We start from the raw sequence: 16,505 nt of genomic DNA, 5'->3' as shown, positions 1-16,505 counted from the left end.
GCTTAACCAGGTGCACCACCACGTGGCCCCTAAAATCCCCCCCCCCCATAAGCAGAGTACTTACTGTTCAGCCTTGATTTATGGTGGTGCCAGGGATTAAATAATACTACAGAGCCTTAGGCATTAAAGTCTTACATAATCATTAGCTCCATCTCCCCAGATCAATCAAAGTCTTTTCCTTTAAAAAGACTTTAACTGTATACCTCTCCTGTGGGAGAGAAGCTTTAAGAACAGTGGGCTAGTGCTCCATGTGTCTTTTCCTCCCTATTTTAAAAAACAAAATCAATGGGGAGCCACCAGGAATGGTGGTGTTATGTAGGCATGAAGTGACAGCAATAACTCTGGTAGAGAAAACACACACACACACACCAAAAACAAGCTCCAGCTTGGGTTAGAACTTGGTGCATAGCACACTGGAGGAAGTTTTGGTGTGTCTGTTCCTCTCCTTCTTTCTGTCTGAAAAAAAGTGTGCCTGAATGATGACTCCCCAGTGACAATAAACAAAGCATTTCAATGTTTTATTCACTGGACTACTGCCCAGGCCACAACTGCACTGTGGAAATTTTAAAGTAAAAAAATAAAGAGCTGGGTTCATGCAATGGCACACGGGTTTAACTGCAAAAATTATCATGTGCAAAGAAAGACATGGGTTTGAAACCCCCACTCCCTACCTGCAGAAGGAAGCTTTGAGAGCAGCAAAGCAGGTCTGCAGGTGTCTCTACCTTCTCTCACCCTCTTTATCTCTCCACCCTTAATTTCTCTCTGCCCTATCAAATAAAAATGAAAAAGTGGGAGAGGAGGGGAATAGGAAAAAAATGGCCACTGGGAGCAGTGGGTTTGTAGTGCCGGTACTAAGTTCCAGCAACAACCCTTAAGGGGGGGGGGGTTTACTATCCCTGGAGGTGGAGAGATGAATAAAGCATTATATTTGTAAACCATGAGGTCACAAATTCGATTCCCAGCATTACATGTGCCAGAGTAATGCTCTGGTTGTAAAACAGAGCAAGGAAGATAGCATCTCTCATGCTTGAGGCTTTGAGGTCCCAGCTTCAATCCCCAGACCACAAGCCAAAGCTGAGCAGTGCTCTGGTACAAAATAAATTAATAAACAAATTAATAAATTAAAACAGGGCTGGGTGGTGGTGCATGTGCAAGGACACAGGGTCAAGCACCCAAACCCATCTGCGGGGGGTGTGTGTGTGTGTGTGTGTGTGTGTGTGTGTGTGTGTGTGTGTGTGTGTGTGTGTGTGTGTGTTACCAGAGTGAAGCAGTGCTGCAGGTGTCTTCTTTCTGTGTGTGTGTGTGTGTGTGTGTGTGTGTGTGTGTGTGTGTGTGTGTGTGTGTGTGTGTGTGTTACCAGAGTGAAGCAGTGCTGCAGGTGTCTTCTTTCTCTCCATCCCCCTTCTCAATCTCTCTTTCTCCAGGGTTATAGCTGGGACTTGTGCCAAAACTACAAATCCACTGTTGCTGGCAACTATTTTTTCCATTTTATTGCATAGGACAAAGGGAAATTGAGGGGGAGGGTAGACAGAGAGGGAGAGAGAAAGACAGACACTTGCAGACCTCCTTTACCCCCCGTGTATCATCCAGGACTTGAACCTGGATCCTTGTGCTTCTACTATGTGTACTTAATTGGCTGTGCTACCACCTGGCCCCCTCCCTTCTCAATCTCTATCCAAAAAAAGAAAAAGGAGTGGTGGATTTGTCATGCAGGCACTGAACCAAGTGAAAACCCTGGTAGGAATAAATAAAAATTAAAAATTGGTGCCAGGGGGTCGGGTGGTGGTGCACCTGGTTGAGTACACATGTTACAATGCTCAAGGAGCCAGGTTCAAGCCCCCAGTCCTCACCTACAGAGGGAAAGCTTTGCAAGTGGTGAAGTAGTGCTGCAGGTGTGTCTCTCTCCCTCTCTATCACGCCTTTCTTCTCCCGTAACTTCAGGCTGCCTCTTATCCAATAAATAAAGATAATTTAAAAAAAAATGTGGCCAAGCAGTGGCACACCTGGTTAAACACTCACATTACAATACGTAAGGACCCAGGTTCACGCCCCTGGTCCCCATCTGCAGGGGAAAAGCTTCACAAGCGGTGAAGCAGGGCTACAGGTGTCTCTGTTTTTCTCCTGCTTTATCTCCCCCTCCCTTCTCAATTTCTCTGACTTTATCCAATAATAAAAATATAGGGAGTCGGGCGGTAGTGCAGTGGGTTAAGCACACTTGGCACAAAGTACAAGGACCCATAAGAAACCTGGTTCACAGTCAACGCCCATGTTCAGCGGGGAAGCAATTACAGAAGCCAGACCTTCTACCTTCTGCAACTCACAGTGACCCTGGGTCCATGCTCCCAGAGAGATAGAGAATGGGAAAGCTACTAGGGAGGGGGTGGTATATGGAGATTGGGCGGGGGGAAGTGTGGAGTTGTACCCCTCCTACCCTATGGTTTTGTTAATTAATCCTTTCTTAAATAAAAAAATAAAAATAAATAAAAAAAAAAAGAAACCTGGTTTGAGCACCGGGTCCCCACCTGCAGAGGGGTCGCTTCATAGGCAGTGAAGCAGGTCTGCAGTTGTCTTATCTTTCTCTCCCCTTCCTCTCTCCATTTCTCTCTGTCCTATCCAACAATGATGGCATTAATAACAACAATAATAATAACTAAAACAAGGGCAATAAAAGGGGGAAATATAAAAAAAATTAAAACAAAGGGAAGGAGGGAGAGAAATAGCATAATGGTTATGCAAAGAAATTCATGCCTGAGGCTCCAAAGTCCCAGGTTTAATTCCTCACACCACCAGGTCTGAGCAGTGCTCTGGCAAATAAAGCTGAAAGCAAACAAATCAAAAACCTCTTATACAGCATTTCTCTTTCGACCTTTCTACAGGCACCAACAGAACTTAATATAGATTATCGCTGGTCTACTGTATAGCAATAGCAACTACCCACCCTGCTACTGCACATCTTTGAATGTTACTAGAAAGCCGCCCTGAACTAGTAAGTCCTGGTACTATGGAAATGGACACAGAGATGTACACGTACCCTTGATTATCTTTTTTTTTTTTTAATTTTTTAAATTTATTAATTTCCTTTTATTGCCCTTGTTGTTTTATTTGTTGTAGTTATTATTGTTGTTACTGATGTCGTCATTGTTGGATAGGACCGAGAGAAATGGAGAGAGGACGGAAGACAGAGAAGGGGAGAGAAAGACAGACACCTGCAGACCTGCTTCACCACCTGTGAAATGAACCCCCTACAGGTGGGGAGCCAGGGGCTCAAACTGGAATCCTTATGCCGGTCCTTGCACTTTGCACCACCTGTGCTTAACCCGCTGCACGCTACTGCCCGACTTCCACCCTTGACTATTTTAGTGTAATTAAGTGGGAAAGGCAAGTTTGAAAATAGCTGTTCAGCGTTATCCTTACTCACCTCTTTGGGAGAACTTAAAATTGTTCCACCAGCCAGTACTACTGGTTTGGTAACAGAGACTGGACTTGTAAAAGCAGAATCCCGATTTGAAGAAAAGGATCCTGATTTGTGTTCCATTCTATTAGCTTTCCATGCACTGGGCTACATGGGAAAAAAAGAAAAACAGAAAGTTAGAACAAACATGAAGACAGAAGCTAAGCTTCTAAGATGATAAAGAAAACTAGACAGCAATGATACTTGGGAGTATGTCTGGGCAGTATGCAACCTCATTCTGCAGTTGGGCACTAAGAAAATATCATAGGCAGGAGTCGGGGGGTAGCGTAGTGGATTAAGCGCTTGTGGCGTGAAGCACAAGGACCGGCATAAGGATTCCGGTTCAAGCCCCGGCTCCCCACCTGCAGGGGAGTCACTTCACAGATGTAGGAGGTTTGCAGGTGTCTATCTTTCTCTTCCCCTCCCCTCTTGATTTCTCTCTGTCCTATCCAACAACAATGACAGCAATAAGAACAGTAAAACAACAAGGGCAACAAAAGGAAATAAATATTAAAAAAAAAAAGAAGGGAGTCGGGCTGTAGCACAGCGGGTTAAGTGCAGGTGGCACGAAGCACAAGGACCAGCGTTAAGGATCCCAGTTCAAGCCCCCAGCTCCCCACCTGCAGGGGAGTCACTTCACAAGCGGTGAAGCAGGTCTGCAGCTGTCTATCTTTCTCTCCCCCCCTCTGTCTTCCCCTCCTCTCTCCAATTCACTCTGTCCTATCCAACAACGACGACAACAATAATAACTACAAAAATAAAACAGTAAGGGCAACAAAAAGGAAATAAATATTAAAAATATAATAAAGAAATGTCATAGGCTATCATGTATTTTTCTCAAAAAGAATTCTAGTTCAATAAATCTGAGAGGTGCTGAGATGCTGAGTAATGTTCAATAGTTTCCTTTAATGTGCTACTTTTTAAAAATGTTTATTTATTCCCTTTTGTTGCCCTTGTTGTTTTATTGTTATAGTTATTATTGTTGTTGTCATTGATGTTGTTGTTGGAAAGGACAGACAGGAGGGGAAGACAGAGAGGGGGGAGAGAAAGACACCTGTAGATTTGCTTAACTGCTTGTAAAGTGACTCCCTTGCAGGTGGGGAGTGGGGGGGGGGGGCGCCTCAAACCAGGATCCTTAAACTGGTCCTTGCACTTCGCCACCTGCACTTAACGCAGTGAGCTACCACCCAACTCCCTCATGTGCTACTTCTTAAGAGTGCTTAACTATACTTAAAGGCAGGTATAACAGGGCACTTCCAAACTTACTTGCTCCTAGCATGTTTCTTTTTTAATCAAAGCTCTGGTTTATGGCGGTGGTGGAGAGTAAATGTTGGACCTTTGGTGCCTTGGGCTTGAAACTTTTTGTATGACAATTATGCTATCTCTCCAGCCCTGAAATGCTAACGTTTTATTATAGGGTGTATTTGCTAACCTATTATATATTCCGCATAGCCTTAATACACACACACACACACACACACACACACACACACACACACACACACACACACACCCATCCACCCCAGAAAAATATTGTTTTCTGGGGATTTTGATGGCAGAAGGCTAGTTCTAACTTGGGGTGGGCAATGTAAATGGATGATCAATCTTGGTTTAGTACAGACGTGGCCTATTCTGTCATTGGCCCTAGTCCAAACGAAGACAGCAGATAGCAGATGTTGCACTTATAAATATCTGGAGATGGGGAGTCCGGCGGTAGCGCAGCGGGTTAAGCTCACATGGCGCAAAGTGCAAGGACTGGAGTAAGGATCCCAGTTCGAGCCCCCGGCTCCCCACCTGCAGGGGAGTTGCTTCACAAGCGGTAAAGCAGGTGTACAGGTGTCTTTCTCTCCCCATCTTTGTCTTCCCCTCCTCTTTCCATTTCTCTGTCTTATCCAACAACAATGACATTAATAACAACAATAATAACTAACAATAAAACAAAAAGGGCAACAAAAAGGAATAAGTAAGTAAGTAAATAAATAAATAAATGGAGATGAGGTGGTGGCATACCCAGTTAAATGCACATATTACCAAACACAAGGTACTGGATTTGAGCCCCTGGTCTCCACCTTCCAGGGAGAAGTTTTACAAATGGTGAAGCAGGGCTGCAGGTGTCCCCCTCTCTCTCTATTTCACCCTTACCCTAAGAGTTTCTGAAGCTTTCCTCCTGCAGGTAGGTACCAGGGGTTTGAACTCAGGTCCCTGAGCATTTTACAGGGCACTTAACCAGCTGTGCCACCACCTGTACAATACTCAGGTTTTGTGTCGTCCTTCAATGCATTGGGGTCCAGGATCAAACCTAGGTTTACCCACATGGCAAGGCAGCGCACTATTTAAGTGGGTTGTTTTGGCTGAGGAAAAATAATCCTTTTAACTTCACATTTTGAAATTCAGTGCCCTGCTTGCTCATGGTGCCACCTCCTGGGTCCAATTTATCTTTTATATATTTATTTATTTTCATTACCAGAGCACTGTTCAGCTCTGGCTTATGGTGTTAGGGAGCTTGAATCTGGGACTTTGGAGCCTCAGGCATGAGAGTCTGTTTGCATAACTATTATGCTATCCTCCACCCATATTTATTTATTTTTAAAGATTTATTTAATAGGGACAAGGAATCAGAGAATCACTCTAGTATAGCTGGAACCGGGGATCAAACTTGGGATATCACAGTTTAAATGCAATACTTTACCAATGAACTATTTCCCAGTTGCAACAAAAAATAGATCTTAAAATTTCCCATCACAAGGAAAATATGATTATTTAATAATATACAGATATCAAATCATGCTGCACACCTGGAATGAATATAAAATTACATGTCAAACACACCTCAATTTCTAAAAAATGAATATATAATGAAGACCATATGTCATATATGAACACAAAATCTGAAATGTTTATCTTTTCCTCTACTAAAAGTTTACCAACTCCTGCTGTTTTTGAGAAATTGAGGGTACTAAAGTGGGGACAAAAGAAGAAACTGATTAGATTAGCTAGCTCAGGATAATCATTCTGGCAGTTCTGTGAAAGATGAAAACAGGATATACTATAAATTTGAGATGAGAAAGGCATGGGAAGTCAGAGTTAATAACTTACATAGAGTTTTTGTAATTGGTAGAGAAGAATAAGTAAGGAGGAAGAGGACAGAAGTCAAGATATCCAGTTGAATGATCAGATGGATACTAACGCTATTACAGAAAATAGCAGCCTAGGAGGTGGCCCAGTGGATAAAGTGTTAGACTGTCAAGCATGAAGTCAGGAGTTTGATTCTTGGTATCGCATACACTAGATTGTTTGGGTTCCCTCCAATTAATAATTTTTAATAAACAAAACAAATAAATAATTTTTAACAAACAAAACAGATAAACAAAAAGCAGACCAGAACAAAGTTTTATGTGAGGCTAACTAAATTATTAGATATACATATCTGACTTCATGTCAAATCCCTACTGTACAAGTCTATTACACTGACTCTAAATTATACCTTGGAAGGAGGTGGTGCAGGCTTAGGAACCAGGTTCTTATAGACACTTGGAACCATGGTTGATGACTTGTTCCCATTTGCATGGTGAGATCCTGATGAGGTGAATGCAGCAGAGAAGGCAGCAGCAGGATCTTCTTTGGAAACTTTTTTGATGACTAGCATCTTGGAGGGTTGCTTGGCACTAGGTGGGTTTTCTGTGAAATACAACCATAGAGAGATGAATGTTAAGCCTATTAACACAAAGCATAATTTTTATGAAGGCTTTACTTCCTTTAAAAAATATTTTTTTATTGGACAGAGAAAAGTTGAGAGGGGAAGAGTGAGACAGAGAACAGTCAGCACATATGTTGCCAGGTACCTCAGACACCAAAGTCCCATGCTCTCTACTGGTTGAGTCATTTACACTACACTAACATTTACTCCTCCTCTCTTGCTTTGATGAAGATATACTTACTTTAATTAAAGACAGGGAGAAAGAAAAAGAATGTATTAGAGCACCTGGCACATGTGATGCCGGGGATAAAACCCTGGACCTTATGCTTGGGAGTCTAATGCTTTACCTGCTGTGGACACCTCCAAGAATATTTCGACAGCAGGATGCCTACAGAATATTTCTAAAGTAGGATGGGAAAGTCAAATTCATAAATATCAAAAATTTCAAAGGCACATAAATAAGTCATGGTTTGAAATACACTGGTTCGTGGGATAGGTGGTGGCTCACCCAGTCAAGTGCATGTTGTCATTAGCAAGGACTCAAACTCAAGCCCCTGCTCCCTACCTGCAGGGTGAAAGTTTCACAAAGAATGAAGTAATACTGCAGCACCCCCAATATATTTGGAATGAAATAAATATACTGGGTTTTTAAATTTTTTTAAATATATTTATTCCCTTTTGTTGCCCTTTTTTTTAATTGTTGTAGCTATTATTGATGTTGTCGTTGCTGGATAGGACAGAGAGAAATGGAGAGAAGGGAAGACAGAGAAGGGGAGAGAAAGACAGACACTTGCAGACCTGCTTCACTGCTTGTGAAGCGACTCCTCTGCAGATGGGGAGCCGGTGGTTCAAACTGGGATCCTTAATCTGGTCCTTGTGATTTGCGCCACATGCGCTTAACCTGTTGCGCTACTGCCCAACTCCCGTTTTTTAAAATGGTTATAAGGTTAGTTATTCTCAACATACACATATAAACTTTTTAAATTTTCCCCCCTTCTCTTATACAGTAAGTATCATTTAATTGTCAAAATGGAGAAAAAAAAATACCAAAAGGGTAGTGGCACACCTGGTTGAGTAAACATGTTATAGTAAGCTGTCATATGCTTTACATTGGTTTGTTCTAGCCCTCCCCCGCCAAGAGAATTGGATGAGTCCTGTTAATTTCGCCGGCCTGTTTGGCCCCGCCCCAAGGAACCCCGAGAGAGGGTTCCTGAGTTCGAGAGTTTCAGGGTTACAGAGTAAGAGAGAGTTCCAGTGTGCCAGAGTTTCAGAGGGCTCTCAAGTACGAGAGTTCCAGAGTGCCAGAGTTGGAGAGTTCCTGAGTTCCAGAGTAAGAGAGAGAGTGCTTGCGCCGCCGCAAAGAGACAACAGAGTTCTGTTTGGTGATTAGTTTGTCTTAGTTTGTGAATCGTTGTTCCTGAATAAAGAAATACAGCTTCCCTGCCCAGCCGTTGTCTCTGCGTCACTGTTACCCGCTGTGAAGCTATCCCAGCCAGCAAGAGCCTCCGAAAATTTTAACAACAGTGAGCAATGACCCAGGTTCAAGCCCCTGCTCCCCACCTGCAGGGGGAAAACTTTGGAAGTGGTGAAGAAGTGCTACAGCTCACTGTCTCCCCTCCTCCTATCATCCCTTTCCCTCTCGGAAAAAAACAAAAAAGAAAAATCAAACCAAATCCACAGGATATGGTTTAATGAGTATTTAGTAACCTGCAAGGAAACTTAGAATACATTACTTATACATGTATAACGAAACTTAAGAGGAACTTTAACACGTAAAAATTAATTATTTTAAATTAACAACAGTAATTAAATTGCTATTACATTGGTTATCACTGGGTCTTGGGGTTTACATGAGGAATCCAGGAATCCTAGGATCATTCTCACCACTACCCCCCACCCCTTTTTGATAGAGACACAGAGAAACAAAGTGAAGAAAGGGATGAAGAGGGAGAAACAGACAAAGCTGCAGCATAAGTCCACCACTCAGTAAGTTCTACCCTACAGTTGAGGACTGGGATTTCACCAATTGGCCACTAAATATTTTTTTTATTTATTTGATAAAGCATGAAACAGAGAAATAGAACAAGAGCTCCAAAGAAAAGGAAAGATACTTGAAGTATTGCTCCTAAGGCCTCCTCATTACAGGTGGGGACCAGGGGCCTGAACCTGTTTACTTGCATATAATAACTTGTGCACTTTACTATCTGTGCACTACCTGGCTCTGAAAGGAGTACCTTTCAAGCTTGGTGTTACTCTCCCCTTATTTAAATAAATTATACTTCCAAAATAGGGCATTTATCAACACTCAGATGTCTGTATCCTGACATCACTTCAATACAGTTCAATGGGGGAGGGAGTGTAGGTGTAGTAAGAGCTAAGGTGTCACCATTTACAAGTGGCTGAAATGACAAAAGATAAAGGAACAACAACAAAAATTTTTTTTGATATTTATTTTCCCTTTTGTTGCCCTTGTTTTTTAATTGTTGTTGTAGTTATTATTGTTGTTATTGATGTTGCTGTTGTTAGATAGTACAGAGAGAAATGGAGAGAGGAGGGGAAGAGAGACAGGGAAAGAGAAAGATAGACACCTGTAGACCTGTTTCACTGCTTGTGAAGTGACTCCCCTGCAGTTGGGGAGCCAGGGGCTCGAACTGGGATCCTTAAGCTGGTCCTTGTGTTTCACACCATATGCGCTTAACCCACTGCGCTACCGCCCGACTCCACAACAACAAAAAACTTAAAAGGATTCTTGCTACTTTCTCTGCTACGAAAAAATTTAAAATACGCCTTTAAAATAGCAAAATCTACCTACCCCACACTCCAGAAGGGGTCCCAATAGGTCTGCATGGCTGATTCTGTTTGCCAGCTTCTGGATTCAAAGAAGGCTAGGAAGGAAAAAAAAAGTTATCAATGGTTGATACAGAAAACTAATAAGTATTTTGGCACTTTTTGCAAAGTAGCCACCACTATGGAATCTATCATATAATTTATCAGCAGCACATATTTAATATTGTACTAAAAAATAACATAAGATGTTGAAGTGCAAAATAAATCTTTTATCTTAGGCTTTGTATTTTTATTTTTAGAAAAGATTTGTTTATTAATGAGAGGGAGAGAGAACCAGAAGTTCACTCTGGCGCATGACATGCTGGGGATCAGACTTAGGACCAGTGCTTTTTCCACTGTGCCACCTCCTAAGCTACTTCTTTCCTTTAATAAGGGTTGAACAGGGCAGGAAAGGTAACACAATAGTTAGGCAAAAGGATTTTTATGTATGAAGTTCCAAAGTCCCAGGTTTGATCTCCTGAATCACCATAAACCCAGAGCTAAGCAGTCCTGTGGTAAAACAAACAAAAATACCTGGAGCATGATGGCAGAAGAGGACCTAGTGGGGGTTGAATAGTAATGTGGAAAACTGAGAAATACTATACACGTACAAACTATTTTATGTTACTGTTGACTATAAACCATTAATCTGCCAATAAAGAAATTTAAAAAAAAAAAAAAAAAGGAAGAACAAAAGAAAGAAAACCTTGGGAGTCGGGTGGTAGCACAGCGGGTTAAGTGCATGTGGTGCAAAGCACAAGGACCGACATAAGGATCCCAGTTCGAGCCCCTGGCTCCCCACCTGCAGGGGAGTCGCTTCACAGGCAGTGAAGCAGGTCTGCAGGTGTCTGTCTTTCTCTCCCCGTCTTCCCTTCTCTTCTCTCTCTCCATTTCTCTCTGTCCTATCCAACAACGACAAGAACAATAATAACTATAACAATAAAAAACAAGGGCAACAAAAAGGAATAAATAAAAAGAAAAAGAAAACCTCATTTACCTATAAGGTAGCATAGTGAAATAGGGGGCCAAGCAATATCACACCGGGTTAAGCACACATGGCATGAAGTGCAAGGACCGGCGTAAAGATCCTGGTTCTAACCCCCACCTCCCCACCTGCAGGAGAGGTGAAGTAGGCCTGCAGGTGTCTGTCTTTCTTTCCCCCTCTCTGTCCTATCCAACAGCAGCAGCAATGGCAACAACAAGGGCAACAAAATGGGAAAAATGGCCTCCAGGAGCAGTGGATTTGTAGTGCAAGCACTGAGCCCCAGCAATAACCCTGGAAGCAGGGAAAAAAAATCCTAAATAAACAGTTGTTTATTTAGGATTTTTTTCCCCCTGCTTCCTGGGTTTCTAGAAGGAAGTAGATTATTGAGAAGTTAATGACTATAATTCCTACTGCATATATATAATTTATTAATGAGAGGAATAGGAGGAGAGAGAACCAGATCTCATTTTGGTACATGGGCTGCCAGGGATTGAATCTAGAATTTCATGCTTGAGAGTCCAATGCCTTATCCAATTTTTTTTTTTTTTTTTTTGCCTCTAGGGTTATTGCTGGGGCTCAGTGCCAGCACTACAAATCCACTGCTTTTGTGGCCATTTTTTTCAATATTTTGGATAGGACAGGAAATTGAGAGGGGAGAGGAAGACAGATAGACACCTGCAGACCTGCTTCACTACTTGTGAAGTGACCCCCCTGCAGGTGGAGAGCTGGGAGCTCAAAATGGCATCTTTGTGCTTCATATTATGTGCACTTAACTCGGTGTGCCCAACCCCCCCTCTTTTAAACAGCTTTATTGTGGGCTGGCTGGTGGCACATGCAGTTAAGTGCACATATTATCACTTGCAAGGAAAACAAAAACCTAACTCCACATTTAGTAATATTTAAAATGTTTCCATTGCCAACATGTCATACCTAAGACTATGTTAGGTTTCAATTATACATTTAAACTATCATTACTTACAAAGTCTTCCTCTTCAAACTGCAATTTCTCCATCTTGTCTTCTTTCTTTTCCTCCTTAATGTCTGCTGGTGCCTTTTCCTGAAAGGCACAACCTTTCCGGGAGTGAAAGCTGCCATTCCAGTGGCGATGGTTCCCTATGCCACCCCCACTACGTTGGTTCATGCTATCATGACCTCGGGAAGAGCCATGCCAACCAGATAGGTTCCCTGCAATTCCAGCATATGCTCCCTTACAGACTCCAGAGTCCACAGATTCATGGCGGAACAAGGAAGGTTGGTGCCAGGAATCTAGAACAATAAGGAAAAGTAACCCATCAACTTTTGCATCCTAGAAATTCAGAAACATATGGGTCAGATGCTTCCTGATCTGGTGTATGGTACTACAGAAAGCCTTTAAAGTGCTTTTTTTTCCCCCCCTTTTGCAGTGTTGTGGACTTACTGCAAGCAAACTTCCCTTTAAAAAAAAATAAAATTAAAAGAATACCTATTTATTCCCTTTTGTTGCCCTTGTTTTATTGTTGTTGTTATTGATGTCATTGTGTTGGATAGGACAGAGAGAAATGGAGAGAGGAGGGGAAGAGAAAGAGACACCTGCAGACCTGCTTCACCACTTGTGAAGCGACTCGCCTGCAGGTGGAGAGCTGGGGGCTTGAATCAGAATCCTTACACAGGTCCTTGTGCTTTGCGCCACGTGCATTTAACACGCTGTGCTACTGCCTGACTCCGCATGCAAACTTCCTTTCCTTCCTTCTCTCTTCTTTTTTTGTTAACTCACAAATAAAGAGTGATAAACATCATGGGAGGAATACCTTTCCCTGGTGTTGTGGTACTTCCTGTTGATGCTAGGGCTCAAACTTGGGCAAGGCATGTGCCCTAACATGAGAACTATCTCAAGTGAGGAAACCCTTTAAACAAAGCATTAAATACACACACACACACACACACACACACACACACACACACACACACACACACACACGCTGGGGTTCAGTGCCTGCACTACGAATCCACTGCTTCTGGAAGCTATTTTTTGTTTTGTTTGCTCAATTGGACAGGACAGAAATTGAGAGAGGAGGGGGAGCTACAGAGGGAGAAAGATACACACCTGCAGACCTGTTTCACCACTTGTGAAACGATCCCCCTACAGGTGCAGAGCCAGGAGCTAGAACTGGAATCCTTGTGTGGGTCCTGCACTTCATACTATGTGCACTTAACCCAGTGTGCTACCACTCAGCCCACTTAAAGGTTTATTTTAATGGGAGAAAATGATAGAGAGATCCAACACACCACTCTGACATATGTAGTAGTGGGAATTAAACTGGGAACCTCACATTTAAATCTGGAGTTTAACTGCTGAGCTATCTTTCCAGTTGTCATTTCTTTCCTCCTAAAACTCATAGTTTTATATGAGTTCCTGAGTTAGATCCCCAGCTCAAACCAGGGTCAGCAAAGACAAAAACAAAAACAGTAAAGTGGTGTTTCGGTGTCTTTTTCTCCATATCTCTAAATTATAGAATAAAAATTGGGCTGGGAAAGATGGGTCAGTGGTATCATGCATGTGCCAATACCCAGTTTAATTCTCCAGCAACACGCTGGGTTGTTGGACAAAGAAAAAGAAGTAAAACCAGTGTACTTTACGGACCAGGTGGTGGTGAAGCTGGTTAAGTCCCTGGTCCCCACCTGCAGGAGGAAAGCTTCACAAGTGGTGAAGCAGGGCTGCAGGTGTCTCTGTCTCTCTCCTTCTCCTCTCAATTTCTCTGTCTCTATTCAATAAAAATTAAGTAAGTAAACAGAAAATATTTTTAAAAATGTATTCTGAATAATGACTACTGGTAGAGCTGAGAATTGTTTTTATGGACCTGGGTTCAAGCCCCTGGTCCCCATCCGCAGGGGGAAAACTTCACGGGTGGTGAAGCAGGGCTGCAGGTGTCTCTCTGTCTCTCTCCCTCTCTATTGCCCCCTTGCCTCCAATATCTCAATCTCTGTAAAATAAATAAAAAGTTAATATTTAAACATTTAAAAAAAAAATCATTACTGGGAGTCGGGTGGTAGCACAGAGGGTTAAGCACACGTGGCACAAAGCGCAGGGTCGGCTTAAAGATCCCGGTTCGAGCCCCCTGCTCCGCACCTGCAGGGGAGTCACTTCACAGGCGGTGAAGCAGGTCTGGATTAGGTGTCTATCTTTCTCTCCCTCCTCTGTCTTCCCCTCCTCTCACCATTTCTCTCTGTCCTATCTAACAACGATGACATCAATAACAACAACAATAATAACTACAACAATAAAACAAGGGCAACAAAAGGGAAAATAAATTAGAAAGGCAGTGGCGCACCTGGTTAAGTGCACACATTACAGCACGCAAGGACCCCCCCACACACACACATACATATATGTAGTCATTGAAGGTGGGCACAGCTTACCTCCTGTAGTTCGTAGAGGTCCATTGTTAAAAAAGCCATCAGTGGAATTATGTCGACGTCGACTTACTCCAAATCTGCCATCTCTAGATAGTTGTTCTCCTTGTTTTTCAAAGGTGGTTGCAGATGACTAAGACAATAGTAAAACAGAAAAATGGGTATCAACTTCTCTATAATTTTAGGTTGTACAAACGTTTTTAGAAAAAATAATGGTAGCATAATTTCCCACTTAAAGAGATTGGCAGGGCCAGGCAGTGGCACACCTCGTTAAGTGTAGATTACAGTGCACGCAGACTCAGGTTCAAGACTCTGGTCACCACTCGAAAGGAGTAAGCTTTGTAAGTGATGAAGCAGGGCTGCAGGTATCTGTCTCTCTCCCCATGTGCCCCTCCCCTCTCAATTTATCTGTCTCTGACTAAATATATATATATATATATATATATATATATATATATATATATATATATATATGAAAGAAAGAAAGAAAAGGGTACTAGGTGAGGAAGATAGCATAATGGTTTGGAGCCTGAGGCTCCAAAGTCCCAGGTTCAATCCCTGTACCACCATAAGCCAGAGCTAGGTAGTGCTCTGGTAAAATAAATAGATATAAATAAATAATGAATATACTGACAAACCTCTGAGAAGTATTAGGTAACATATTCAATTATAAACTCCTTTTCTTTATCCCTGAAGGGGAAAAAAAAGACAGCTACTTCAAGTGTTTCTAAGAGACAGAAAAACAAAAACTGCCAATATTTGTAAAATGCTCGCTAGGAGGTAGGTCAGTAAGTAGTATGTACTGTGCTTAAGGTCTTCAGTTTCAAATCTGGCACTACTGGGAACAACAAAGACAGTGTCTGAGAAGCCACCACTGACGTTGTAATATAGTGTTGGTGTATCTTCCTCTTTTTAGGCTGTTTGTTGCTATCACCTTAAAAATATATAATTTAAAAAAAATGGACTGGGTGGGCCAGCAAAGCAGCTCACTAGGATAGTGTGCTGCTAAGCTAGGTTCAAGTCCAGCCCCCACTTCCAGCTATCTTTCTCTCTCCCAAAAAGGCTGAAGAGGTGGTATGATGTATGCAAGGCTCTTAATTTCCTATTATTGCATTAAAAACATTTTTTTACCCCAGCAATAACCCTGGAGGAAAAAACAACAAAAACCCGTTTTTTAAAATACCTATTTTATTAGATAGGACAGAGAAACTGGGAAGCGAGGTAGGGGAGATGAAGAGGGAGCATGGCTTCACTACTCATGAAACTTCCTCAGTACAGGTGGGGACAAGGGCCTTGAACCCTGGTTCTTGTGTGCTCAAACAGGTGTGCCATTGCCTGTCCCTGCTTTTTGTGGGGGTCTGGCGATAGAGCACTGAGCTAAGCACACTTAGTACAAAGCACAAGTATCTGCACAAGAATCCCAGTTCAAACCTCCAGCTCCCTACCTGCGGGGGTGGGGTAGGGTGGGGGGGGCAGGTGTCCCCTCTCAATTTCTCTCTGTCCTGTCCAATAAAATGGAAAAAATGGCCGCCAGGAGCAATGGATTAGTAGTGCTAGCACTGAGCCCCAGCAATGCCTCTGGAGGCAAAAAAAAAAAAAAAATGTCACCACTGGAACTCAACTGGGATGACATATTCAGATACATACACACACACACACAGAAAACAAAGTAAGGGGAGCCAGGCAGTGGTGCGGTGGGTTTAATGCATATGGTGCGAAGCTCAAGGACCAGCATAAGGGTCCCGGTTTGAGCCCCTCAGCTCCCCACCTGCAGGGGGGGTCGCTTCACAAGTGGTGAAACAGGTCCGCAGGTGTCTTTCTCTCCCCCTTTATCTTCCCCTCCATTTCTCTGTCCTAGCCAACAACAATGACAGCAATAACAACAATGACGATAAACAAGGGCAACAAAAGGGAAAATAATAATAAGTAGGATGTTTTAAAATTCTAGACCAATTTACTGCTTATTAAATACTCTAGAAATGTAGCTGGAGAAACAGCTCAACTGACAGAGTGTTGTACTTGTATACCTGAGACTACCAGTTCAATCTTAGCACTGTTATGTACTGAGTGGAGCTCTTTCTCGCTTTCTCTCTCTCAAAAACCTGTCATTTGTATAAATAAAATATTTTTTTAAAATTGCTCTAGAATTGGAGGTA

At 42.5% G+C, this 16,505-nt stretch overlaps 2 protein-coding genes across 4 annotated transcripts in view; one reads left to right on the top strand and one right to left on the bottom strand.

Moving 5' to 3' along the window:
- The window catches only part of TMEM69 (transmembrane protein 69), a 132,225-nt gene that overhangs the window by 85,379 nt on the left and 30,341 nt on the right, over positions 1-16,505 (top strand). The window lies entirely within an intron of this gene.
- The window catches only part of GPBP1L1 (GC-rich promoter binding protein 1 like 1), a 42,500-nt gene that overhangs the window by 5,766 nt on the left and 20,229 nt on the right, over positions 1-16,505 (bottom strand). For all 3 annotated transcript variants that reach the window (XM_060205981.1, XM_060205980.1, XM_007538461.3), the window contains exons 4-8: positions 14,356-14,482; positions 11,939-12,225; positions 9,961-10,033; positions 6,936-7,129; positions 3,419-3,559 (exon numbers count right to left, since the gene is read on the bottom strand). In XM_060205981.1, the coding sequence (XP_060061964.1) occupies positions 3,419-3,559; positions 6,936-7,129; positions 9,961-10,033; positions 11,939-12,225; positions 14,356-14,482 (822 nt within the window). The remainder of the gene's footprint in view (positions 1-3,418; positions 3,560-6,935; positions 7,130-9,960; positions 10,034-11,938; positions 12,226-14,355; positions 14,483-16,505) is intronic.

The sequence above is a fragment of the Erinaceus europaeus genome, chromosome 13 (assembly GCF_950295315.1).
Source record: "Erinaceus europaeus chromosome 13, mEriEur2.1, whole genome shotgun sequence".
Classification (NCBI taxonomy): domain Eukaryota; kingdom Metazoa; phylum Chordata; class Mammalia; order Eulipotyphla; family Erinaceidae; genus Erinaceus; species Erinaceus europaeus.
Note: the sequence above shows the minus strand (reverse complement) of the source record. Positions and strands in the feature narration are given on the sequence as shown.